This window comes from Malus sylvestris, chromosome 15, assembly GCF_916048215.2.
Source record: "Malus sylvestris chromosome 15, drMalSylv7.2, whole genome shotgun sequence".
In the NCBI taxonomy this organism is placed as follows: Eukaryota; Viridiplantae; Streptophyta; class Magnoliopsida; order Rosales; family Rosaceae; genus Malus; species Malus sylvestris.
In genome coordinates, this window is record NC_062274.1 from 958,854 (window position 1) to 985,261 (window position 26,408).

General features: G+C 37.9%; 5 protein-coding genes, 1 long non-coding RNA gene and 2 other non-coding genes across 9 annotated transcripts in view; 4 read left to right on the top strand and 4 right to left on the bottom strand.

Moving 5' to 3' along the window:
- LOC126605710 (uncharacterized) overlaps positions 1-26,408 on the top strand; it is a 93,899-nt gene that overhangs the window by 15,277 nt on the left and 52,214 nt on the right. The gene's annotated exons all lie outside the window — the stretch shown is intronic.
- LOC126606111 (small nucleolar RNA snoR64a) lies at positions 637-715 on the top strand. The gene has a single exon (XR_007617128.1). It is a non-coding gene; the product is annotated as a small nucleolar RNA snoR64a (small nucleolar RNA).
- LOC126606098 (small nucleolar RNA R38) lies at positions 995-1,076 on the top strand. Its single transcript, XR_007617120.1, has one exon. It is a non-coding gene; the product is annotated as a small nucleolar RNA R38 (small nucleolar RNA).
- On the bottom strand, positions 1,661-4,296 carry LOC126605702 (protein BASIC PENTACYSTEINE6-like). Its single transcript, XM_050273135.1, has 3 exons — positions 4,119-4,296; positions 3,226-3,400; positions 1,661-3,085 (listed from the first exon to the last, which is right to left on the bottom strand). Exons 2-3 carry the CDS (start codon positions 3,292-3,294, stop codon positions 2,132-2,134), a joined length of 1,023 nt encoding a protein of 340 aa, XP_050129092.1. The 5' UTR covers positions 3,295-3,400; positions 4,119-4,296; the 3' UTR covers positions 1,661-2,131.
- On the top strand, positions 5,785-7,589 carry LOC126605704 (DEAD-box ATP-dependent RNA helicase 27-like). 2 transcript variants are annotated; one of them, XM_050273137.1, is made up of 7 exons: positions 5,785-6,062; positions 6,201-6,485; positions 6,688-6,726; positions 6,805-6,909; positions 7,007-7,069; positions 7,184-7,303; positions 7,385-7,589. In XM_050273137.1, the coding sequence occupies exons 1-7, from the start codon at positions 5,835-5,837 to the stop codon at positions 7,430-7,432; spliced, it is 888 nt and encodes a 295-aa protein (XP_050129094.1). In that variant the 5' UTR covers positions 5,785-5,834; the 3' UTR covers positions 7,433-7,589. The 2 variants fall into 2 exon arrangements, with proteins under 2 accessions (XP_050129094.1, XP_050129093.1); XM_050273136.1 differs by having other exon boundaries at positions 5,788-6,062; positions 7,178-7,303.
- Positions 8,056-9,661, bottom strand: LOC126605708 (uncharacterized). Its single transcript, XM_050273143.1, has 3 exons — positions 9,433-9,661; positions 9,094-9,264; positions 8,056-8,269 (listed from the first exon to the last, which is right to left on the bottom strand). Exons 1-3 carry the CDS (start codon positions 9,526-9,528, stop codon positions 8,186-8,188), a joined length of 351 nt encoding a protein of 116 aa, XP_050129100.1. The 5' UTR covers positions 9,529-9,661; the 3' UTR covers positions 8,056-8,185.
- On the bottom strand, positions 18,147-20,079 carry LOC126605688 (aldehyde oxidase GLOX-like). Its single transcript, XM_050273114.1, has one exon. The coding sequence runs from the start codon at positions 20,006-20,008 to the stop codon at positions 18,365-18,367; it is 1,644 nt and encodes a 547-aa protein (XP_050129071.1). The 5' UTR covers positions 20,009-20,079; the 3' UTR covers positions 18,147-18,364.
- Positions 24,225-26,395, bottom strand: LOC126605693 (aldehyde oxidase GLOX1-like). The gene has a single exon (XM_050273122.1). It carries the CDS (start codon positions 26,101-26,103, stop codon positions 24,502-24,504), a length of 1,602 nt encoding a protein of 533 aa, XP_050129079.1. The 5' UTR covers positions 26,104-26,395; the 3' UTR covers positions 24,225-24,501.

A 26,408-nucleotide genomic window follows, 5' to 3' on the forward strand; every position in this document is an offset into this window, starting at 1 on the left:
TTTTTTATGTCCTCTGGCTTGTATTGAGCCAATTTTACATACTATTTGACAATATATGTATCAACAAGAGAACTCTCCTCTTCACATACATTGGAAATATAACGCTGATAGAAGAAGTGGTTTGCTCACGTGCAAATTTTTGCGAGAAGAAAAATGTGCGTGAGAGAATTATCACTCTCACGAAGTAAAAGTGAAGGTGTATTATGTATAGCATTGCATTTTTTGGGCCTGATGTAGTATTCCAGGCCCACTTCTTGACTAAGTGATATTGCTATCTTGAGGCCTAATCATCATATGGAGGGTGGGTTCACTCAATCCCCTAGGCCTCAAAACATAAATTTCATCACAAAGCCCACTACTAAAAACACCTTAAATCTCAGCCGTCCGATCGAAGCCCCACAAACCCAAAACACCTCCCGAAATCTTTTATAAACCGGTCGACGCGCTAGCTTTTCAGTCGAACTGTAAAACCCTAGCCGTCTTCTCTTCCTCAATCTCAAACTTTCCCTCCTTCGATTTCTTCTATGTTTTTCGGAGCTTACTCACTGTCGGCGTTCGATGTTCCTTAAATATTTTCTCTCTTGTTTGTTTTCCAATTTGTGTTTGTTGGAGAAATCCGCGAGGCCAGTTGATGAAATCTTTTTCAATGGTTGAATGCTCGGATTTCGATTCGGGCATGTTGATACGTTCTTAATTGAATAGGAAGATCTGATGCCTCTTATCTCTTCTTCTTCCCTTTTCTTTATTTTTCTATTTTTCAAAGGTTTTTAAGAAATACGAAACATGTTTTTTTTTCAACGTTGTTTTGTTGATCGAATGTTTGGCCGGTGATGACTATGTTATATCGACTGAATCGCAAATTATTATAATTTGCGTAATGTGTTGATAGAAAATATCATGAACTAGGACGGTCTGAAGGCTCTGTATATATATATATATATATTTTTTTTCTTTTTTAATTTTTTAATTTTTTTTTGGTTTTGTTTGATTGAATTGCTGTGGATGATGAGATCACAATATTAACAGTTATCCCTGTCTGACTTACGGATGCTGAAAAAATGTTATCTGACACAGCTTAGCCAAAAATTTTATTTTTCTCCGGAGAAGAATAATGGACGGCTGGGATTGAAAGAACCCCAATGCTTTTTATTTCTCTCTGGAGAAGGATTATGGACGGCTGCGATTGAAATAACCCCAATGAATAATAGGAGTATAAGATCTTCGCCGTTGGATCCTTGATTGTTAATGTTAAATTTTAAAAAAATTTAACGAAAAGCTTACGATACTGTTTATTTTAACAAAAAATTACATTTTTACACTAAAAAATCAAACTTGGTACTATTCTCTTTACCTTTATTTTGTTCGTTAAAAATCAAAATTTTCAAACTCTTTTCATTAGTTTTCCTTAAATATTTTTAATCCACGTATAATACTAGTTCATTTTTCCGGTGCATGCCATACACCTGAAATCCAATGTAATATCGAATTAACCATAGAATATAATTTCATAATTACGAAAAAACAATCTGTAAGAAATGAAGCTTGAACTGATTTGCGCTAAACCAATCGCAAACACATGGTATTAAACGATTGGTTTAGCTTTACAAAACTGAGAGTGCGAAAATCACTACAAGCTCATAAAAGTTGGAAGTGGAAATGATTGAACTGAGAAGGACATGCACAGATTAAAGCTTGAAATGATTCAACAGAGATGTATCAACAAACGATGGCCAGCTACACGGATAAGATATGGCAATTAGGGTTTATTAATACACTACAAACCCTTTTATTACACGGGATGATCGGAGTCCTCGGTGCCAAGACTGGTTCGAAATGGCCCTCCTTCTTCCTCGCATGACCATACCGGCCTTGGCTTTCCAGAAAATCTTACTGCATTATCAACCCATCCAGCTAATGTTGATAAAATTTGGGAAGAAATAGCGGAGGCCTATTCTTTCTTCAAAGGCCACATTGCTGGAGAAGATGCCTACATTCCCAAATCTTACTACTTCAAACTGTCTATTATTGGATCATTATTTCCTCCCGCCATCGAGCTGAAAATAAAATTCATACATGATCACTACGTTCCCTTCTCCTACCTGACTCTGACTGCGCTCTACCCAATTTTTATCTACTTGATCGTGATGTAGCGATTTGTTCCATGCTTGGCCCAGTGGTCCTTGAGATCAACTGGGTTTGACAGATCATGGCCTTCAGCTGCAAGCCGGCTAAGTAGCTTGTTGAAGGCGCTCCCACTCATCTTCCTCCCACCTACACGGGCATGTCTTTTGTTGGGCACTGCCGGCAATGGGTACATCGACATTGTAGTTGTGCAACATGAGGATTGCCAACCCCCATTCCCCCACTTGTAGCATTGCCTGAGGAGACCAGTGCACGAGCACATGGGTGCCGGCATGGTCGACTCATCATAAGCAACCTGGTTCAACCCCAGGTCCTGACGTTTCCAATCAGACTTTGACACAACCACCTGTTTGTTAAGATCATCACCTCCACTGCCCATATCCTGGCCACCCTTCCAGTCATGTAATTTATCAAATGTCATCTTATTTAAGTCTTCGCTCTCCCTCTTCACTTTCCTTGGAGATTTTGAAGGTTTCTTATTTGGTTGCACCGTCTTGGGCTCCCTTGGTCGTTTGGGCTGCCGTGACTTTGTAGGCACTGAACCATCTGGTGGCATTGTGATGGAATCGTTCGTGTGCATATCCCTCGAACCATAAGAAGGTTCATTCATGTGCGGCATATGATGTACATGCTGCTGCTGCTGCTGCGTGTGGTGCACATGTTTGACCCCGCGGGAAATTTGGCAACCTGGTGGGCATGAAGATACATTGCCGCTGTTTAAGGAGTTATCCCGGTACTGAAGAGTTGCAATGGCGTTGTCTCGTTCCATTATCGCACTATTTCGTTCTGCAATTGCTGCGTCTCGTTGCAGGAATGCCATGTCTCGCTCTGCCAGGGCAGCCTTTTTCTCAGAAAAAGCCAAATTTCTTTCTTGAATAGCTGCATCTCTTTCGCCCATTATAGCCATTATCTGTTTCATTGATGGCTGATTGTGCATCAACCACTAGACAAAAAATGAGACAAAATATCATCAGATAAGCATTGAATATGCATATAACGCATACCTCATGTAAGAGTTTAGACGTGCCAATTCACATAATATTCAATTTAAGTAGCTGTATCCAGAAAATTGCTTCCACATACCTGACCCTGAGCTGCTTTATACTGATCTGCTTTGTGCCTTCCATTTTCGCGATGGCCACCGTCATCCATCTGAGATTAGTAAATAGCAACAGCTACAGATGCTAGTTTTACACCTCCACTGCTAGTATAAACACTATGCTAGCAAACCATCAAACTCCCATTGAGGCTACATATCCTGCAGTGGATGCCCATTAAGATAAATGTTCACATTTCGTTTATAGATTGCAGAACCCTAAACGCAATTCCTTACAACGTAAGTCAGAACAATCTAAGAGAACCCTGAACGCGATTCCTTACATATAAATTCGGCAACTTCATCGGTAGTCATGAATCCACAATAAAAATAAGGACTAAACCTAGTGTGGCAGACATGGAATTCAATTGATTTCATCTCTATTTTTGGAAACATTATGCAATTTACGGAGCATACCAATCAAAACGCACACAACTCCTTACGATTTTTCACAGATTGTACTAAAACTAACCAAGACAGAACAGCTAAAATCAGACTTCTTCCCGATTCTTAAGCACCCAATCAATTTTTAAACCAGGATAAGATCAAACATTCAAATTCATACGAACAGTAGCTTCAAAGTTCAAAGAACCAGTTCCTAACTTCCTAAAGCAGCACAAGCGAAGCAAAACCCTAGAAACCCCAAAATCTCCAATCCAATCACAAACAGCAAGCATCAATTGCAGAACCAAAACACAATCGCAATCGAAATTATCAAACACAAACCAACTAATTCCAAACTAATTCGAAGCTTCTCTGAAGAGCACCGCCTAAAACCAAGCTCCAAGTATAAACTGATAAAAAAGAGACCAAAGATATAATCTGCAGAAATGAAAAGAAATCGCCATGGAAGAAGAGGTGGAAGGGAATCGGAGCTTACCGGAGAGAGAGTGGGGGAGTTCAGTAAAACCCTGAATATTGAGGAAGAAGATGAGGGGGGTAAGGGGAATAGTCCAGGAGGAAGAAGAAGGATAATTTTTTACTTTTTATTTTGTTTGGGTGCTTTCTCTCATCAGACTCCGTGAGAGGAGAGAGACGAAGACATGATAAAGTAAGACGTAGACTTCTGCACTGTACTGGAGTTTAGTGGTTTTCAACTGTCTATCTTACATTTTCTTTTTTCTTCTACTGTTTTTTAGCCTCCTTTTTTTACTATCTTTCTGAAAATTTTTTTGAAACAAAAAATATTATCTATTATAAGAGAGGACGAGTGAATTTAACCTCACAACGAATTAGAATAATATAGTTCCAAATTCGCCGAATAATATGGTTTAAATTCGTCTCTGGCAAGAATCGAACTACGACCTCTCAGTTACAAATGTAGAGAAATACTACTAAATCATAGTACTAAGGGGTACTATTTCGCTATTAAAATAAATAAAAACCAAGTTCTAATAATAGAAACAGTAGAAATAATTCATTATTTTAAGTCATTAAGAGCGATTAATTTTGCTTTTAAATTTTATGTTTGAATTCTCTCCAATATTGTTTATTAGAAACAAAAATTATTGACCGAGTAAAATACATTTTTACTTATTACTGACCAACAAAACTTTTGTCATCATTTTCTTAAATTATCACACTACTACATGCAGATTAGAGTAGTTTACACAGTTGCTTTGGAGGCAATTGACAATCTCCGTTGTTTGCCATGGTGATAGGAGTGTGTGGCGGCCAACTCGAGACCCCCTCACACCTCAACCCATACCCCCGGTGATGGTTTATGGAGGGGTGGGTTTTCTTGTGAGAAATGTAGTTGGTGATTTTGTTGTAGCGGCCTATGGGAGCTCCAGAGGTGATTTTGTTGTGGCGAGGGGTTTTCAACTACTTTTGCATTGAGAGTGATTTGCTTTAGGTTATTGTTGCACTGAATGATTATTTGACCAATTCGTCTCCGATTGATAAAATGTGGAGGATACAAAAGACTTGCTTTCAATGATCACTGAGGTTAGCTGTACTTATGTCTGCCGCCAAGCTAACAGCTTCGCCCACCGCCTTGCCCGTTATGGCCTCGCAGTCGAGCCTCCCTGTGCTTGGTTGGATTCTACTTTGAATTTCATAGTAGATTTACTGTTTGACGATTGTTATTAATTCAGCTTGAGTCTTCTTTTGCCGCTCTTTTATACTCTTTGTTGGTTGAATGCAATACTCTCGTTTTCATCAAAATTTTGTGGCTTGACCTAGAAATTCGACCAAGTTTAGTTGTTAACTTGGGCTCGTGTTGTGGGTGGAGAAATATGAAATGACCAACGAAAAAAAAATGCTTTGAGTGTAACCGCGTGTGTAATATTATGTTAGTATATCTCTCATTGCTTGACCTATGATATCTCCTAACATTTGGTAGAACTTGACCGAGGAGTACAGTATTTGTCTTGTGAACATGATTCATGAAGATGTCAGCCTCTTGTACACAAACACATGCTTTGAGGTTGTTTGCAATGGTTGGGCTTGAGCCCAAAAAGTAAAGTAGGTTATCGCAACGCAGCGGTTGGATGGGGATTTAACGCCCAAACCCTACTTATTATTAAGTCACAACTGCCATGCATAAACGCATTCTCACAGTTTCTGCTAGAGCTCGTCTGTTGAAACAGTCGCCATGACAGAACCAATCGCTTACGCATCTCCCGAGGACGCCGCGAAGACGGACAAGAAGAAGAAGAATCGCAAGAGAAAGAGAGGAAGCAAGCCATCGGAACCGAATACAACTGGCACGGAAGACTCAGAGCCTCAAATCCCTAATCAGACCGACAAAGAAGATAAAGGAGAAGGTGATTGGGAACAAGATAAGGATGACATTGATAAGAGACATCGATTAAGACCTCAGGTATAGGGATCCAGCTGACCCTAACAAGAGAAAACGATTTCCGCACGCCATTCTTTTATGCAGTGTTTTTGTTTTTTTGTTTCTTGATTAATCTTTCGATTTAACCTAATGAATCTGACACTGACAAGATATATATAGGTCACACTAGACTATTGTATTGTGGCTAGTTCGCAAAGAATAGCTCTCCTATATTCTTTTATGGGGAAGAATCAGTATACCAAAGGGATAGTCTTCTTCTGTTCTTGTGACTCAGTCAAATTCCACTCTGACCTTCTTCGATCCCTCAATGCGAATTGCTTTGGTGTCCATGAAAAGCAAACGCAGCAGGAGAGGACAACTACTTTTTTTGACTTCTGCAAAGCAGAGAAAGGGTTCTTACTTTGTACTAATGTTGCTGCTTGTGGACTGGATATTCCTGCAGTGGTATTTTCTTTTTCTTCATGCAATTCGCTGCTACAATCAAGAATTTTTTTGGTTTCTCATTAGTTTTGTTGTTGTTCAATGATATTACAGATGACAATGGCAACGTTCTTACAAAAACTTTTCTTTCGTAACAATAAGCGAATCACTGTGTTTCTAAGTTTTACAGTGTTAACTTATGCTTCTTTTCTCCTTTTCTTTGCAGGACTGGATTTTGCAGTTTGATCCTCCAGATGACCTCATGGTGTCTAATTCCCCTTCTTTACTAGCACATTTCAACTAAGTTTCGTATCCAGTTGTCTCATCGGATGTCTGCTTGCAGGAATACCTACGCAGGGTTGTTCGAAGAGCTCGAGGAGAATGCGAAGTAGGAAGGGAACTCCTTTTCCTCATTCCTGAAGAGATGCGAATTATACGCTTTTTGGAGGTATGATTGCCATGCTTCCCAGATTAGAAGCATGGATTATTGTCTTGTCAATAACTTTTATCGTCGCTTTGAATTCCATATTTCATTGTGTTTTCAGGCCGCCAATATCTTCCTTCGATCTCGGGTATTTAAGGTGAATGGAAAAGTGCAGGCTCAGCTGGTAATTTCCTGTTTGTTAGTGTAGTTCAAATTTTGTTATCTATTTCTAAATTCCGAATTAAGGAACCTTAATTTTATGTATTGGTTTGATAACTTGATTGATACGCAGGAGCAGACGGTTGGGGACAACTACTACCTGCGCAAATCAGCAAAAGAAGCGTATAAGTCGTATCTAATAGCATATAATTCACACTCCATGAAGGACTATTTTAATTTCGACCGGCTCGATTTGCAGGTACGTACACATCTTCTTCATGATCCATGTGTAAGCATCACAGTTCGGTACTTCACATATTTTGTTCCCCAACGATTGCAGGGCGTTGCAGCTTCGTTTTGCGTTTCGATACCTCCACGCCAGACGTGAATTTCAAGTTAGACGGCAGTGCATTAGAGTTGAGGAAGAAATGCTCAAAAGTAGAAGGGAAATTGAAATTGATAAAATATTCTTCAAATAGCTATTTTAGCTTTCCTCCTGAACTTACAAATATATTTTATCAGATATCAAATTTAATTTTCATTGATTCTTTGTGACTATGACCCATATGGTTGAGGTTAGGTCAGATTAGGATGATTAATATAGCCATCCAAACAAATAAATGAATGAAAGCGGCTTTTGTAAAGGAAGAAAACTGTGTCTAACATATATAAATGGGTAATGCTACAGAGATCAAATGTTTAAACCAGATTCTGCAAACGAAATGATATGGTTGATGATTGAATTATAAATGTTGATTAACGTGCTTATTTTTTATTAATGAGCATTCTCCAACGTTTAAATGGAGAAGTAGTAGAAATCAATATTAGTTGAGTGGAGATATTGGAGAATATTAAAAATTTGGGCTACATCAAGCATAGGTAAGTTGTATTCCACACGCTGGAATGCAAAAGTTTATGCAACAGTTGACACGAATGCCTACAATTGCCTACAACAACAAATCTGCATTAAACCAATTAATTTGAGCAGTGCAACTTTTGTGGTCGGAAGAATGACAATAAGCAAAAAATCACATTAAAAAAAAACACTCAAATATTTTAACGGTTTAGTTACATGCCCATCTCACAAAATCTCAAGTTATCTGATATCTCAACCAAACGGGTAATGTGAAATGCAGAAAACTTAGTCCGTACGAGCCTTCTTCCCAATACTTGACTTACCAAGTATGAGTGCACCAACTACAATGAGCAGGGCGCCTGCAAACCACTGTCAAACAAGCATTCTCGTTACGCAAATGACAAAAGTCAAGCAAGGTAAAGACACATTTTCTCAATGTTATCACAATGAACAATTATATGCACGCATAGAAATTGCGCGCAAGCAGTTGCATTTGTAGAGCTATGAAGAGTTTGAGCCAAAGAGAGAATGTTTCATGAACAAAATTCCTCCATCCATCCATCCATCCATCCATCCATCTATCCATCCATCACCATTTGTGTGAAAAAGGAATAGTTGTTTCAGCTTCTTATTTATCGAAACCAATTTCTGAATGATATGATCTGTGAGCACATAGTTAGAGGCCTACTAATGAAGGTCCAGCAATTCTCACCACTTTTCCGGCCTAAGCACTTAATACTAGGTGTGTTTACTCCCGTGGTATGAGTATTAGAACCATTTTGATTCGTCTCAATGTTAACTAAAAACACAACACGGGTATTAGAAATTTAGAATTATTCCAACTCTCGACTTCCCCTTTCATTGCTAATCCATACAAAATAAAACAAAAATGTGGGAGTCCATAATCTAATACTTGAGAACCATGAATCATATCAACTACGGTGGACTAATTGATCTCGTACTCACTCCTCCTTTCCTTTACCCGAGCAATGACTTCCCTCATTCCAAATAAGTAAACAATGTCGTACATGACAACAGTGTCATCCAATCATTCGCTTCACACATTTGTATACAACGAATACATTACGCAAGAAACTTGGCAGAGTTAATAAATTTGAGCATTTTAATCACGAAATAAATGAATAAAATTGCATTCAATCAACACAAAGTGGAACAAAAAACTATGAATTTACCTTCTCGGATAAGGGTTCTTGAAACAAAAAGTATCCAGCCAGACCAGAAGTGAGGAAGTTGGTAGCAAAGTTCGTCGCTGTAGCTTGCAGAGCCGAGAGATTCTTTAAGCTTTGCACAAAACAACCCCACATTGCCACGATGAATAATACCACGAAACCGTACTTCACAATCTGTGAAAATCCCCAATAAGTATTCACCTCAATTATCAAATCAAGATTTGACAACAAAAATAAAATTATCAAATCAAGAGATTATAGGGTTTTTGAGATGTAAATCCAACGGTCTTAAATTCGTGAAATTGAAGATTGAATTCGTGAAATTGAAGATTGGAAAGGCACCTGAGGACTGATTATCTTCGCCGAAAGGGCGGCGGAAGCGGCACAGAGTCCGGCTGAAACTGCCCACGCGTAGCCCTTCTTCTTGCCAGCCTCCATCGAACCACCAAAGCTTTCAATTTTTCAGAGGAAGGGTCGAGAAGATTTACAACTCGGCCGAGTTTTTCCTACTCACGACTCGTTCACAATTTCTCTCACAATAGAAACACAACTCGGCTCTTCACAAAAATAATAATTATACTACAAAAAAATAATAATAAAGAAACACAACTCGTCCACCTGTCAACCCACTAATTAGCCAATCAGAGACAAAGCACGAGGATTAAGATTTCCTAAAGGAAAGGGATCCTCTCCAGATCCGTTCTACCAAATCCACCCGATTTCTAAATCCGAACTCTTGAAATTTAATCCAACAATTAAAGTTATTATAATTTTTAAAAAGATACCTTGTTTATAGCCGTTTGATCAAATTTTAAGAATCCGGATTTCAAGATTGGGTAGATTCGGTGGAAGGGATCCGAAGAGGATCCCTTTCCATTCCTAAAAATTAATATTCCCGTCCGAATCCTAGTTGTCGTCGAAAACTTGCAACCCACGTATCAACTGCCACTCCCAGTATAAATAACCGCTCTTTCATTCCCTCCATGCATCTCATTCCCAACTTCTCAATTACCTGACAAAGTGTGAAGATCAAAACCCTAGTTCCTCCCCTTTCGAAAGGTTTGAGTTTGAAACCCTAGTTTCTTCATGTTCGTAATCTCTGGGTTTTGATCGGTTCTTCGTCTCTCTTATTTCAAATTTTTTTTGCGTTTTTTGTGATTCATTTGTGAAGAAATGGCTCGTACAAAGCAAACAGCTCGCAAATCCACCAGTGATAAGGATCCGAGGAAGCAACTCGCCACCAAGGTGCGTTTCATCAAGGTTTCTAATGTCTAGAAAATTTAAATTGATAGTTGTGAATGATTTTTCCTGAGAAACAATCAGTTAATAAGATATAAGTTGCTAATTGTTTTAATTTTGTATAGGCTGCAATCAAATCATCCCCCATTTCATGCTTTTGCAGATTTTGTAAGCTTGTCATATTTAAATGACCGAGTCTCTTGTGCCATAGCTTCATAGAACTTGTCACACTTGCTTTCCTAGCCACTTATTCTAAGTACTTCAGCATAAGTGGAGAGCTTCTGTTTTTCACTTCCACTTTGGTCACCAAGTTTGATAGGGATATGTCATCATAGATCTTAACCACAGTTCCCCCAAATAGTAGGAAATAGCCATGCTCCATCATTTGACCCACACTAAGTAGATTCTCATCCAATCCAGGCACTAGCATCACCTCCCTTATGCATCTTCTTCCCTTCTTGGTGTTAATAACCAAAGTTCCTCTTCCAGTGGCTTTGACAATGTTTCCATCTCTCATTTTCACTTTTCGAGTGAAGTTTGTGTCGATGTCAATGAGTAATGATTCATGTGCAGTCATGTGGTTGTTGCAGCCACTGTCAATGTACCACACTTCATTGTTTCTCTCCACTTTTGCACTGAAAACACATAACACATTTGCTTCTTCTTCCACTTGATTTGCACAGTTCACTTGTTGCACATTCTTTGATCTGCAGTCCTTCATAATGTGCCCAAACTTGTTGCATTTGTGACATCTAGGCTTGTCCTTTAACCAACACTCCCCAAGATGGAATTTATCACAGTGCTTGCATTGTTGCTTGGTTCTTGGACCTGCATTGATGTTGCTGCCTTGGTTAGGTCTTGAGTTGTGATACCCTTTTCTTTCCCATTTCTTGTTCTTGCCCTTCCAATGTGGTTTCTGATTGCTTGCACTGGCTTGACTACTAGATCCAACATTGAGTGATTGAAAGACTTTCTCAGGTGCATAGTCAGCATGCCTCTCGAGTATTTGATCAAAAGCTTTTAAGGATGCCATCACATCTTGCACACTGAGAGTTTCAGTGTCTTTGGTTTCTTCTATAACACTCACTATTGAATCATAGGGTTTAGTCAAACTAATCAATAGTTTTTGGACAATTCTTTCATTAGGCAGTTCCTCACCATATGTTTTCATCTTGTTTACAACATCAAACAGCCTAGTGAAGTAGTCTTTTAACAGCTCATTTTCCCTATACTCAAAATATCTTATAAGGGACTGAAGTTTTACCTTTCTAACTTTAGTGTCTCTTTTGTACTCTTGCTGTAAAACTTCCCACGCTCCCTTTGCAGTCTCTTCATTTGCTATCCTTGGAAAAATGGTGTCTGAGACAACACATTGAATGATTCCAAGTGCTATAGCATCCTCTATCCGATTCTGTTTCAGTGTTTTGAGTTGTGTTTCTGTGAGATCTTCCTCTAAAGCATCAATCTTCATCTCAGGTAGTTCATACCCGTGTTGAACCATATCCCATAGATCATAGGATTTGAAAATGGTTGTCATTCTTATTCTCCAAAAATCATAATTCTCCCCATCAAGGACTGGAGCTTTTAGCTCACTGCTACTGCTGGATCCCTTCATTTTAGGGTAGTTTGTTGATTGTTGTTGTAGAAGACACTACGTTGGTGCTCCAGAAATCTCTATTTGCACAGATTACGCCTAGACTTCCCTTTTTTTTTTTAGATCAGTAACAAAGCTCTGAGGCCATGATAAAGTTTGTTTGTTTTGTGGTTTTGATTGATTGTTTGAACCGGTTTCTTTTTTATTAGAATGACAGAGAATTGAGAGAACTTGGAGGTTGGATACTGGCTGTGCTAAAATGCAATAACCCTGATTGATTAAGTAAGGTGAGATTTTACAAGAGTATGGTGTATTGCCATCACCCATACCTGTTAAAAAAATGATTGACAAGAGACTTTAACAATCATTTAAGCCTTACTACTCCAGATTACATCCTAACCTTTCATTTGGGGGTTAAGTGATTTAATCTGGAGTGTACACTTGTCACTCACACACTTACATCCACATTTAAACAAAAACTAGCCGTTGGAGACTAAAACCCTTCATTTTCTTTCTTCTTCTTCGATGCAGACAACACCCTTTGCTCGGGAGCCCCTTGCTGACTTCGACCCCTCGACTCCAGGAGCTGGTTAGCTTCCAACATTGACCTTATCACCATCTGAACATCAGGTTTGAGACTAACGATGTATATGTAAATATACATGTATTGAGAATTGTGATTAGAGTTTCTGTTAATTTACTTAAACTCCATCAACTTTATGCAATAAAATTGGATTTTTTCTGGTTTTAAGCATCGATATGTGAAGGGAAATTAATTTTCAAACATAACAGTGGTTGATTACAATTTGGTCGGAAATTTTAATTTTTTCACACATTTTGGTTAGAAATACATGATTCTTCTAATACTCGTTTAGAGAATTCCCAAACCTTTCACTGACACAATTTTTTAACCTTAGGCTATGATTGCTGTGTAATTTTTCAACGATTTGTACCCAAATTCCCTGATCACTTGGATTTTGCTGATGTTCCACAAATAAAAGACAATAACCAGAAGGTGCAAGATAACTTGAACTTGAAACATCGAGTTCCCAATGTGCGTAACGTTCTCGGAGCTGAGTACTAACAACCTTTGATTCATCGAGAATGAATGTGTACAGAATGGCGGCGCCACCATCGTAACCACACCAAATCTTTTGCGAGTGTTCTGGTGACAGAAAATTGAGTAGCTAATTTTTGTGTATGGTAATGCGTAGCGTGCGAACGGGGAATGATGATTTTGGAACGTTTATTTGTGTATTGGTCCTCCAAATAAGTAGGGTGAACTGCCTCCAACAAGTACTCGACATTCGCGTGGTAGTACTGCCGTAGAATGGTACATACGAGGAATGGTGGTTGGATTTTGTATGCGGAACCGTGTCCCAGGTGCACCATCGGGGCTGTAAACCACGGGGTTCAAAACACCCCCATTTGGAAGCAACACCGTGTCACCCATAATCCTAGCTCGAGGCATAGTCTCCACGTTCCACTGCGGGTCCGAGTCGGTTTTCGCCTTCACATAACACCATTTCGGAGCTCCACCGCAGACCAAAACCTGAGCCTCAACTTTCTCTGCCTGCAAGTTCTTCAATGGGCAACACCGCCGAATTGGTAGAGGAGAATTTCTCTCATGTAATCAATATTTAATTTTATTAGCATCACCGGAAGCAATAATATAAAATAAAAAAAGGCATTGTTAATAAAGACTTGCCACGTATCTAAAAGATACACTAATGTTTAGTGAGTCACGCTGTAATAAAATATTGTGACATAATAAAATCTTTCATTTATGGAGTTCGGACTTCATCAGTGTATTTCTCACAAAAATATGGAATTTTTCTGTTTTCTGACCCTATTATGCCTATTCAAACAACTCTACCAAAATATTTAGAATAATTCAAACGTCACAAACTCATATCTCAACCAAAAACACTTTGTTCACATTTTAAAGCCCCAGTCCATCGGCCTAATAGAGTTCATGAAAGCCCACATACCAAGCCCATTTCGAGGGAAGGACCAAATTCTCAACCCACAGTTAGGAGGGCCTAATGCCACATCATGAATTAAATATAAATATTACGTTCCACTTGTATTTTCTTCACTTATAACTATAAGGTTTTTAGTTTAACTCTCATAAGTTATAACTTATGCATTTTGTGACTTAACTCAGAAAGCAACCAACCATAAATAAACAAGAACGGGTGAAAAATCCTCTAAATTTTTCCCGTGGGATTTGAGAGAATGATTGGGGAGGTATCAGTTGTTTGGTTGGTGAAGGGGAAAGGTGGCTTTTATCCCTTATGAACACAAACCCGTGACCTGCGTATGAATCTTGCGAGGCCTCTCTCAGTAACCCGTGACCTACTAAGTACTAACTGCCATTTGCTAAAAACTATCATTCTACTCTGCATCTAGCAAAGCTAGACTCTTATTCCCCAGACAAAAACTGTATCACTTTTTGTTTTAGAAATTAACAATCATCATGTTCCATCCGGCTGCACCATGTTTTTTAATTACCAATCTATCCATACACATACATAGTCTCGTCCCATTGACGGTAGTCATTGACATTAGTCGCATGTGATGAATTTGTAAAAATCTTTTATTAATGAGTAATGGGGTTCGTAGAAAGTATACCACACATTATTATATCAACAAGTTCACACAATAATTCATGATATTTGTCACATGTGATAAATAAACGTAAAATATAACCAATAGATTATCTCGACTCTCATCGTCTCTTTTACCTCTCTCCATTATCTATATAGCAAAATATTATTTAAGCTCTTGGAAAAGACACGCATCGTATAATTGACATAATAGCTGACTACCGGCACACACGAGCATCCTGCTGGAATTGATTCCATTCTTATGTTTGATTCTGCAACATGTGGACTGTGGGGTTAACCATTTTCGATCCCTCTCTTAATCTTAATTTTCTTTGTACACTAGCAGCTCTTTACAGGTGCAGCCGTTGATCTCCCAACATGCACACCAAGACAACCTCTGCAAATTGGCTAAATTGACGGTGCAAAACCAGTTGCCTCATGTTTTGTTGTCGTACATATGACTTTTTGGTTTTGGGCGCTTTTGTTGATAATTATACAATTTTTTATTTATAATCCTCTTACATACTGTTCTTTAATTATTTATGATCGATCATTAAATTTAGTAGATTAAACGAACAAATGACAAGTTAAATAGAAGTGTGTAGGGAAGAAAAATTGTGTTTTTATCATTTTATCTGCTTGATGGTGCGCAGTGGGAGGTTTCAAATATGAAGATGAAGAGCTGGTTTAATTTCCATGTGAACAGAAGAACCCTACTTGAAGGACTAATACATAGTTTTGGAGCCTTGCTTATGTGCGGGGATAATGCTTATCATGTAAAATACAAAGTCATATATGTACTTAGGAAATAATATGTACATAAAGTTAAAATACAGTCGCAGTTGAGATCATAGCTCAGCTGGGTACAAGCTGTACCTTTGTTTGATTCTATATCGTTTCTATGAAGAAAAAGAAGAAGAAAAAAAAGTCGAAAAGAAACTTTTCTACATTTGCATTTGACATTTTGGTGAGGCTAGCTGACAGGGAAAACGACTCAAAGGTTCCAGTTTTGTTTTTAACAAATCTTAGACGCTAGGAATCTCGAAATCGAATTCAATGCAACTAAAAAGATTAAATTGACAGGAATCTATATCATTAAGCAACCATCATAATTATTTATTAATTATTTGATGAATTCTCTGTAGCTTTTTATCCGCAGTGAAAATGATATAAAATGGTATGGGCGAATCGTATCGTATCCAAAAAATAATAACATATTGGTGAATATGTAATAAGAACAAATGGATATTAATATTAGCACATAAATAAATACTCTTAAACATATGAACTACAAGCCTCTTATTTGTAAATGTTTAATTTAACATCGGTTTACGTTTCATTTTGTAATTGGAATCATAGTAATAAACAGAATTTTACATATATACTTTATAATCTCAACAAAATTCACAGCATTATATTGAGTAGTTCGTACAATTGTTTGTCGGTGTTCTACATCGACAAATATTGATAAATAAAAAACCATGATTAAAAGCAAAAAGCTTCCATCTTAGGAAACTTCTGGGATGAAGAATACGTACCTGTTTCTGATCGAAAAGAACACATATGTTATATACGATATACCTGTGGGACAAAGATATTTTGTCTATGTTTCTGACACTTGCTCATTTTTAGAGGAGAGATTTTTCAGTTATACCTGCTGGGACAAAGATATTTTGTCTATGTTTTTGACACTTTTTTATTTTTAAAGGAGAGATTTTTCAGTGTGACTGGTACACAAGTTGGTACACTATGTGTTATTATACAAATGATGAAATATGTGTGTTAAAAAGTTAATAACTTAAAAAATAAAAAATGTCACCATTTATATAAAAACACATGATGTACCACCCGTGTTTCCGTTATGTATTGGCACACCGACAAACAATTGTACGAACTAATCAATATAATGCTGTGAATTTTGTTGAGATTATAAACTATATATGTTTATTACTTTTATTCCAATTACAAAATGAAACGTAAGCGATGTTAAATTAAACATTTACAAATAAGGAACTAGTAGTTCATGTGTTTAAGAGTATTTATTTATGTGCTAATATTAATATCCATATGTTCTTATTACATATTCACCAATATGTCCCAATATAACGTTCGTTAATTATCAATGCGTCATGTATTTTAATCAATTTTGAATCTAATTATTCAATATAATATATATATATATATATATATATATATGTGTTGACCCTAAAAACTACCAAGCCTACGTGGCGCGCTGGCCGAGTAATTAGTAAGCTAACTACGTCATTCTGTTGAATGCGGGGCGTGCCAACTCGTCGGCCGAGCTCGGCCGATGAGTAAAATTTGTTGATGTTGCGTTGGGTGCGCTATTGACTTCTAAATCTCGCGACTGCGGCCGAGGAAGGAACACTCTCGGCCTTCGGGTTCTAGAGCCTGAAGACAAGACTGGTAGTTCTGCAAAGTTCAATATCAAATTCGGCTTTCAATGTGCCGAATGTAATAACTTGTAACACCTCACTTCGCCGAAAAGGCTAATGAGATGACCTCTGCCAAAAAGGATTCGGAAATCCTTCTCGACCGAGACTTTGATAGGTAACCAGTCACCCTCGACACAGTGCTATCTATGCCGACTGAAGATGCTGCGAGACCGGCTGGTTCTACGGTGACAGTGCTATCTATGCCGACTGAAGATATCACCGATTGCTTTCACAGTGCTGTTGATGCCAACGGAAGATGTGTCAGCGAAAAGAGAAAATAAAAATCTCAAAGTTGTTGAGAGGGTTTGCGCAGGGCAGTTTTGTGTGTTGAATTGAAGGTCTCTTGAACGTTGCACAATCACTCATATTTATAGAGACATGCATGCTTGACGTGGCTTAATCTCCAAAGAATTGTATTTGACCTTTGGCATGACTTGTGCAGATTAATCTCCCACTAGTCCTTATCTTAAATTAGGTCAATACCAATTTGATGGGATCAGAACCATCATAATTGTACGCGGTTATCCAACAGAATCAAACCATGCTTTATTCAAAATCTCCACATCCTTGGTCGTAGGATTTGATGGAATCAAACCTTCAATTTGCATCAAAATCTCCACATCATCTTGGCCGTAGGATTTGATGGAATCAAACCATCAATGCATGCGTGTTTATCCCCTGAAGACTATGCTAATTATTAGCATATAATTCTTATGCCAACAATTATCTCAATCTAGGATACGTGTGGCTCCATTATTTTTGGTGGTTATCAGGGATTTCATCTTGGTATTATCCCGCGCATAGAAGAAGATCATGCACCTCGACAATTCTAGTCGCACCCATCACGCTACTCCAATATGATAACAAGAATTCCAAGTCTATTCGAACTATACGGCTTGTTTGGAGATAATTATTTTCATAAGAAAATGTTGAGATAAACCATTATTAAAAAATAAATATTATGATAAAAGACCATAACATTATCCTTTAATAACAAAATTATCCTCACTTCTCCATCCAACGGTCGGGAACCATGCTCACTTAACGGCCTCGATCGCTTAGACCGATGGTGTAAAATTGGGTCCAAACAATATGATGTTAATGGTTCACCTAATCATTGAATTTAAGCGGTACTGGGCAAAATTTGATAGAGACATATTTTAATTCTTGTAACTTCACTCATGATAATTTCTGGAAAAAAAAAATGTAAATACAACAAATTGAAACCAAAGCTATTTGTAAAAATGTTGTACAGCAACAAACTAATTCCTAGCTCGTCTATGAACATTTTTACTTTTTCGACTGATTTTTTACTGTAAATTCACCATTTGTAAGTAAATATTCGTACGTATCTCTATACACTATCATATATTTTCTCACAGAACTTGGACCCAGATGCCCTCACTCGGTATACTCTGGTGAACCACATACAAAAGATAATATCCAGAAGGCGCAAGATTTCCCGACCCCGGTGTCGTCACTAGAACTTGGTAGGTCGATAGTGCCACATTTGTCACGCTCTCAGCTGCAAGAACAAGCACCCTCTGATTCATGGAGAATGAATGAGTCGTAAATGATGGCGCCACCATCGTCACCGACACCAAATTTGTAGCTAAAGTCCCCGTCACCGAAAATCGAACGGCCAACTTTTGTGCGTAAGTGATCGTACCTTGTGAATTCGGTGCAACAATTTTGGGACGCAAGTTTGCGTACTTAGCGTCCAAATAATCAGGATTAAATGCCTCTAATCTCAATTCAGTCGGAAAAAGCACGTTCTTAAACTCGTAATAAATATGAGGATTACTGCCCCCAACGAGCACTCTACCGTCGCGCAACAATATTGCGGTTGAATGGTACATCCGCGGTATTGTTGTCGGGTTTTGCTGCATGAACCGTGACCCGACTGCATTGTTAGGCTGGTACAGAACCGGATTTAAAACCGGGTTCCGTCCAAATTCCCATCCCGCAGTTCCAAGCGCTGCGCCATTGATAATTAAAACGGTGCCGTCAGGAAGCAATGTCATGTCTCCCATGACTCTTGCTTGAGGCATAGTCTCCACAACCCACTGCGGGTTCGGGTCGGTTATTTTGATCCGCCCGCATGTTTTTAAAGCTTCCACAAAAGTGCCTTTAACAGCCTTCTCATGAGACCCTTTCGGAGCTCCGCCGCAAAGCAAAACCTCCGCCTCAACTAACTGAGCTTGTAAGTTTTTTAACGGCAGCAACACGGCGGACCCTGTGCTCGGGTATGACCTTGGATCGCCGCCGGGGATTTGTGGGTAGGTTTTAACGATGATGTTCTTCACGTAATCGAACAGAATAGCCCGATTATTGGCGAAGATAAATAAATTCCCATCGACGTTGAGGAAAACAAAAGGGTAAAGATTATTTTCGATTTTAGCGTCATTAGTCTGCACGAGGAACGGCAGACTGTAGACATTGCTCGAAGACGCACTTTTCGGATAAAACTCGTAGTTGAACTGTCGCCTGCCGCCGATGATTATCTGCCGTCCGTCTGGCAGAATATGGTTGGTGGCGTACCAGCGGCGGGCGGCCAAGCCGTTGTCGTACTCCTTCCAGTCACAACCATTGCATGGCTCGTAAATCCTCACCTTGCGCTCCCCGTCGTTGAAGCCACCGGTTTGGATCAAGCGGCCGTCGGGGGAAATGGAGCCGGAGGAGCACCAGACATCGGTTTGGACCATGAGTGGGCGGAAGGAGTTGGTGGGGACGTCGTACTCAACGGAGTGGGCAGTGCAGTCAATTTTGAGAGCGGTGTCGTTGGGATCCTCGCGGCATTTACCATCGGGCAAGGACAAGTTGGACATGCCAAAGTCGGTGCGGTCGTAGATGACGACGCGGTCGTTGTGGAGGAGCTGCAAGTGCATGGCGGTAATGCCGATGTTTTGCTGCAAGAGCACCCATTTGCCTCCGGCGGCGTGGGTAGACTTAGAAATTATGAGGAGGAAGTTGAGTAAGAAGAAGAGGAAAGAAAGAGAGAGGATTACTTTTGGGTTCATTCTTTCTTTTGTCGTGTGTTTTGGTCTGTTGGTGTGAAATGTAAAAGTGTAGGTAGGATTTGTAATGTCGAATGCTTTGGGGTGGGTATCTTTAAATAGTTGTGGGGTGGGTGTCTTTAACGGAGATTTTTGAATGTAATCGGAACACGGAGTGATACATCACGTGTCACTATATAAATAGTGGAATATATGTGTGTTAAAAAGTTAATACTTAAAAAATATAATTTATCATCACTTATATAAAAATACGTAACGTACCATTCGTGTTCTGGTCATAATGAAAATTTTCTCGTGTCTTTAAATTGATGTGGTGGTTTCGACCAAAAAAAAATTAAGGGGCTTTTGGATCTAGGTCCAAAAACATAGGTAATTTTTTGGACTAAGTCCATTTATCAAATTACATATTTTTTTATCAATTTTGCCCCTTCAGATAAAAATATTTAATTTCATTATTATTTTTTTTTATCATTTATTCAGTTTTTAAATTTGGAATATTTAAATACTCAAACTAAAATATTATCTAGTAACTACCTACCATTTATAAAGAAAACAAAACCAATATAATCTAGTAACTACCTATTGTGTAGGAAGAAGGATGCTTTATTCCTACAAAGCAGATATAATCTACCTGCAAAACAAAAATAAACTACCTATTGTATTGGAAGAAAAATGTTGGGAACCTACATGGTGGAACATAGAAATATAAATATGATATAATATACCTTCATTAAATAAACGAATTTTGAGGGAAGAACACAAAAATATCACCCATGAAAAGAAGAGACAAAAAAAAGGATGATTGATTCCATGATCTAACAGAGGGAATTGTTTGGAAGAAGGAAAAAAGGAGGGATGAAACGGACTGGGGGTTGAGCCTGAGGTGATTATATGGTTATAACTAATCTTATAATTAAGGGATTAGTTAAACCACAAATAATCCCAAAATTAAGAAATTTTATGTATTTACTACAATTCGTAAACTTAAGGGGTAAATATGGTACAACCCACAAATAAGCATATGTGAAATCTCAATTATTGGACCTATTTAAATGAAATTGACTAATCTTACTAATTGCCCACAGAATTGGATGTATATAAGTTGTCCCAAAAAGGGGTGGGGGCTTTAAATGTATAGTTGTGGTGGAGTGAAAAGATAGGAACCACATGCACGTAAACGTGTGGGGACAGACGGAGGAGTCCCGTCAGCAACAATGAATGTTGTCACTAGATTGAAGAAGAGAGCAGATACTCAATTTTAATCTCAAATTTTACAGTAAAAATGCTAAAAGCTATCTTCTTTCCCAAGGTTTCTTTGAATTTTTAGTTTTCTTTCAAGTTTGGAGTGCATTACGTATGTGTTGTGGTATGGCTTGTGCGGTTCAACATTAACATTCAATTTTTTTTGTCCTGAGAAGTGAAAGCAATGATTCAAAATTTTATTATTATGTTGACCAATAAAAGTTGATGATTTGTTTTGAACTTTGGTATAGAAATTTTCTGTTCATTGAAAATTGCTTTCGAAAGGTAAAATATTTTGTATGAATTTGGATATCAAGTTCTATTTGACAACGTTTTCATTTTACAATTTTGATTTTCTACTTGAAAGTGAGAAAGGAATATGTGATTGATAGAAAGATGAAGAAATAAAGAAAACTAATGAAATAATTTAAAAGTGAAAACAACTTAAACATATGTTTTTCGGGTTTTAATTTTTATTTTGTGCTTTTTCTTGTACATCTTGTTCTACATCTCATTCTTACTTAGGGATGCGCAAATACCCATCGGTTATGGGTAACCGCGGAGATAAATAAACAGTTATATGTATAACTGTTTACTCGTGAAATTTAAATTGGCGGTTATGGGTATCAACCGCGGTTATAAACGGGTAACCGTTTACCCATTTATTTTATATATGTAAAATTAACACAAACCATGTTCCCTATCGGACAAAACTTAGATCAATGCTATTGACTATAGTGCATGATTTATGTAGCTAATATAATATAGTTTTCCTTAACCACTTTAAATTTCATGGTCCATTATATATATTATGTTAGGGGTGTGCTATCCACACATCTCTTTTTACTTCTCACACACCCCTTGTTAATTTCTATCCATTGATCTTTTTCAATTCATCCGATCCGATGCCCGAAAACCAAAAATGTGTGGGAGAAGTAAAAATGGGTGTGTGGATATCACACCCCTTATGTTAATACTTTACATTCCGAGTTAAATAACCCAAGAATATTGTCTTTTAACAGTTTTCATAACCCAATAATACTTAGCAAATTTTATATTACCTTCATTGTTAACAATTAAAAATATCGTCTGTAAACTATGATTTCAATAATTTGAATGGTATAAGGACTTAAAAAATTAAAATGCAGAAATGTATGATGAATGTACCCTTAATGGTGTTTAATTGTTAGAAAAAGAAAATTATGACAAATTTTTTTTTTTAATTTTCAAGTTGTTAAAAAAACACATAGATGGGTGAAAAATGAGTAAGTGGTAAAAAAGAAAGGATAAATGGTTAAAAAATGATAAATGGGTAAATAGGTACTAAACGGTTACGATTAAATGGGTACACGGTTATGGGTACGGTTAACCATTTATAAACGATTATGGGTATGAGTATAATCGTTTAGGCAATTACCCAATGGGTAAACGGTTATGCAGGTATGAGAATAAACGGTTATGGATAAATAATTGCGGTTACCCGTCCGCTATAACCGTTGCCCATCCCAATTCTTGCTCCCCACTTTCTCTTAAAAAAAAAAATTGATTAACTAATAATATGTGCATATTGTCAATGTATCTGTGAATTTGTTTAGAAGCTAGCAATGATTTGGGGTACCAGAACTTGGTCAAAGGTTTTTAGGTACAAGATGTCGTGTTATATATATTATAAGAAATCATGCTCATCTGGGTCCTACCTATGTGCTCAATTGAATGCCCCTGAAGCTTGGGGCAATACAAAACGTGCAAGAAATAGGCTATTATAAAGAGCCACATTATCCTTTTTATCTAGTTTTTTAACCCTGTTTTTTGTCTGCCTTGATTCGTCTTCTGTTAATTTAGTTTGTGATCGAAATTTTCACTCCAAATATTTCTCTAATTATTGGCGTTAGAGCGATAGCTTTCTTAATTTGTTATGATCTTGAAAAAGAGACGCATCTCTGATTATTTATTGTAGGTAACGTAACGTTACTTTCTAAAGTTTTCTAGTTTTTGTACTATATAACTGAGGAGTTTCTAATCTCTATATTTAGATTTTTTGCATTTCGTTACATCTCAATCATTTTAATAATTTAATGACTTAGAGCATCTCCAAATGAGATGTCAAATATAATATGTCAAAATTTTATTTGATGGCTGATGTGGTAAATTGAATACAAATGCAAAATTTTATTCTTTTCCAATATATGTGTCAATATTTATTTTATTATTTTATTGGGCCTAAAGTTACATTAACTATTAAAAAATAATCAAAATTAGTTTTAGTTTTTATTCTATTGGTTGTTAATGGCACCCATGCATTAAAAATTAAATTAAATATATTTGACTCCTTTTTTTGTTTGCTGTCAAAAAAGGCAGCTAGAAAGTAAGGAGTCAAATGACTCACATGCCACATTATATATGACATATTCATTGGAGAGCACTTACATGTCTTTTAATGCTATTTGACATATTTGACATCTCCTTTGGGAATGGTCTTAAATGTAATTACATGCAGATTAACGCACGAAATATTATACCCCAAATATTGAAAATAATATAGAAGATTCTACTGAGTAGCACCACCGATTTTCTTAATTTATAAATTCATAATGTATTTTAATTAATTAGATAGAAAAATATGATATCATTGATTTGCTTAACCATTGAACTGAAGAAGTGTTGGAGTCACTTAGTATTATGGTCTAGTGATATTCCTCTTCATTTATAAGTGAAAGATATTAAGTTCGTTCTCACCAGAGGCGAATCCGAACCAAATTATTGCTAACCATTGCAAGGCTTAGTTCACTCTTTTTTTTTGTAAATAATATCGTTTGTGAAAATAAAAAAATGATAACCGTGGCTTGCCACCAATTGTCTTTTTTAAAAAAAAAAAAAAAAACATTATTAATAGTCTTGGGCACAAAACTTGCAAGATAAACTCTTTGCAAAGTACATAAGATAACGCACTGGCGCAGAAAAAAAGTTGGACGGAAAATATATACAACTTCATTCATCATATTAATTACAACTTGTAACCTTTGGTAAAAAGATCAAAATCAAATAGAACAAAACAACTTGCAAATTGCTATTACCCTAATTCTTTAAATGACACACATATATAAGTAATCAAACTGTTGGCTTTTGTAGTTTGATCTTTGTCTATGAACATTTTAATGTTTTCAGCTGACAATTAATCATTTTTTAGTAAAATAAAAAGGAAGAGGAAACATTAAACATAGTATACATAAGGTATTATATATACCTTCATTTTATCACAGAATTTGGACCCAGATGGCAGCACTTGGAATTTCTTGATGAACCACATACAGAAGATAATATCCTGAAGGTGCAAGATTACGGGAAGCCGGCGTAGTCACCTGAACTTCGTAGGTCGTTGTCCCTCCCTTTATAATGTTCTCCGCCTCAAGAACTAGCAGCCGCTGATTCATTGAGAACGAATGTGTATTAAATGACGGTGCCACCATCGACACTGACACTGATTTTGTTACTAGGTTTCCCTTCACCGAAAACTGAATGGATAGTTTCTTTCCGTAATTGATCTTAGCTTGTGATTTGGGTGCATTGATTTTCGGACGCAAGTTATTGTACTTAGCGTCCAAATAATCTGGACTAAAGGCCTCTAATCGCAATTCCGTAGGGAAAAGCACGTTGGTGAACTCGTATTTATCATGAGGGTTACTACCTCCAACTAGTACCCTACCATCACGTAACAATATTGCGGTGGAATGGTACATCCGCGGTATGGTGGTAGGATTTTGTTGTTCAAACCGTGATCCAATTGCGTTGTCAGGTCGGTACACAACTGGGTTGAGAACCGGGTTCCGCCCATTTTCCCAACCTGCAGTTCCTGATGATGCACCGTTGATGAGTAGAACAGTACCATCTGGAAGCAATAACATGTCACCCATGACTTTAGCTTGAGGCATAGTCTCCACAACCCACTGCGGGTTCGGGTTGTTTATTTCGATGCGAGCGCATGTCTTTAGAGCTTCCACAAAAGTACCCTGATTTACCTTGGCAAAAGACCCTTTTGGAGCTCCACCGCAAACCAAAACCTCAGCCTCAACAGACGGAGCCTTCAAGTTTTTTAACGGCAGCAACACGGCTGAACCGCTGCTAGGGTAACACCTTGGGTCACCGCCCGATATTTGCGGATACGTTTGGACCACCTGTTTCTTTGCATAATTGAACAGAATAGCTCGATTATTCGCGAAGATAAATAAATTCCCATCCACATTGAGGAAAACAAAAGGGTAAAGATTGTTTTCCTCGCCTGCGTCATTGGTCTGCTTAAGGAACGGCAAGCTGTAGAGATTGCTCGAAGACTTGGTCTTTGGATAAAACTCGTAGTTGAATTGGCCCCTGCCGCCGATGATGATCTGCCGTCCATTGGGCAAAATATGATCGGTAGCGTACCAACGGCGGGCGTTTAAGGCATTCTCAATCTCTTTCCAATCACAACCGGTGCAGGGCTCGAAAATCCTAACGCGGCGTTCTCCAGCGCCATTTCCCCCAGTTTGGATTAAGCGGCCATCGGGAGCTACAGCCCCTGAAGAGCACCAAACGTCGGATAAAACCGTGAGAGGGCGGACAGTGTTAGTTTTGACATCGTACTCAGCGGAATGTGCGGTGCAGTCGTTATTAACGCATGCTCCGTTGGGTAAGGACAGGTTAGAGGGGCCGAAGTCGGTACGGTCGAACATGACGACGCGGTCGTTGTGGAGGAGCTGCATGTGCATGGCGGAAATGCCAACGCTTTGTTGCAAGAGCTGCCATTTGCCACCAGCAGTGTGGGTCAGAGAAACATGAAATAAGAGGAGACTTAACGAAAGAATGAAACTAGTTGACTTCATTTTTTCTGTTTTTGAATCCCTTAATTATGCTTTAGCTTTGTGGGTCTGTCTCAACTCTCAACCTGAAGCTCTTTAAATACTAGGATTTGAGCTAACCCCAAATATATTATAAACGCGTAGGACCGACAAGATGCCCGGCAAGTGAGAGGGACTGTTGTAGTTGAAGAATAATTCAATCTAATTAACCTGATTTTCACAGTACGTAGGATATGCTGGCTAAGCATATGCTAGGGTTTAGGTACGTGCTTTGAATCCTTCTTTGTTTTTCTTTTATTTTTGTTACTTGTTTGGTCTTTCGTTGGTTG

Excerpts from the sequence above, each read along its gene's own strand:
- LOC126605688 (XM_050273114.1), bottom strand. The coding sequence starts at position 20,008 with ATGAACCCAAAAGTAATCCTCTCTCTTTCTTTCCTCTTCTTCTTACTC.
- LOC126605704 (XM_050273136.1), top strand. The coding sequence starts at position 5,835 with ATGACAGAACCAATCGCTTACGCATCTCCCGAGGACGCCGCGAAGACG. Across the intron at positions 6,910-7,006 it reads GAATTATACGCTTTTTGGAG|GCCGCCAATATCTTCCTTCG; the intron begins GTATGATTGCCA and ends TTGTGTTTTCAG. Across the intron at positions 7,070-7,177 it reads GAAAAGTGCAGGCTCAGCTG|GAGCAGACGGTTGGGGACAA; the intron begins GTAATTTCCTGT and ends ATTGATACGCAG.
- LOC126605708 (XM_050273143.1), bottom strand. The coding sequence starts at position 9,528 with ATGGAGGCTGGCAAGAAGAAGGGCTACGCGTGGGCAGTTTCAGCCGGA. Across the intron at positions 9,265-9,432 it reads CGAAGATAATCAGTCCTCAG|ATTGTGAAGTACGGTTTCGT; the intron begins GTGCCTTTCCAA and ends GGATTTTCACAG. Across the intron at positions 8,270-9,093 it reads AAGAACCCTTATCCGAGAAG|TGGTTTGCAGGCGCCCTGCT; the intron begins GTAAATTCATAG and ends CTTGTTTGACAG.
- LOC126605702 (XM_050273135.1), bottom strand. The coding sequence starts at position 3,294 with ATGGATGACGGTGGCCATCGCGAAAATGGAAGGCACAAAGCAGATCAG. Across the intron at positions 3,086-3,225 it reads ATAAAGCAGCTCAGGGTCAG|TGGTTGATGCACAATCAGCC; the intron begins GTATGTGGAAGC and ends TTTTTTGTCTAG.
- LOC126605693 (XM_050273122.1), bottom strand. The coding sequence starts at position 26,103 with ATGAAGTCAACTAGTTTCATTCTTTCGTTAAGTCTCCTCTTATTTCAT.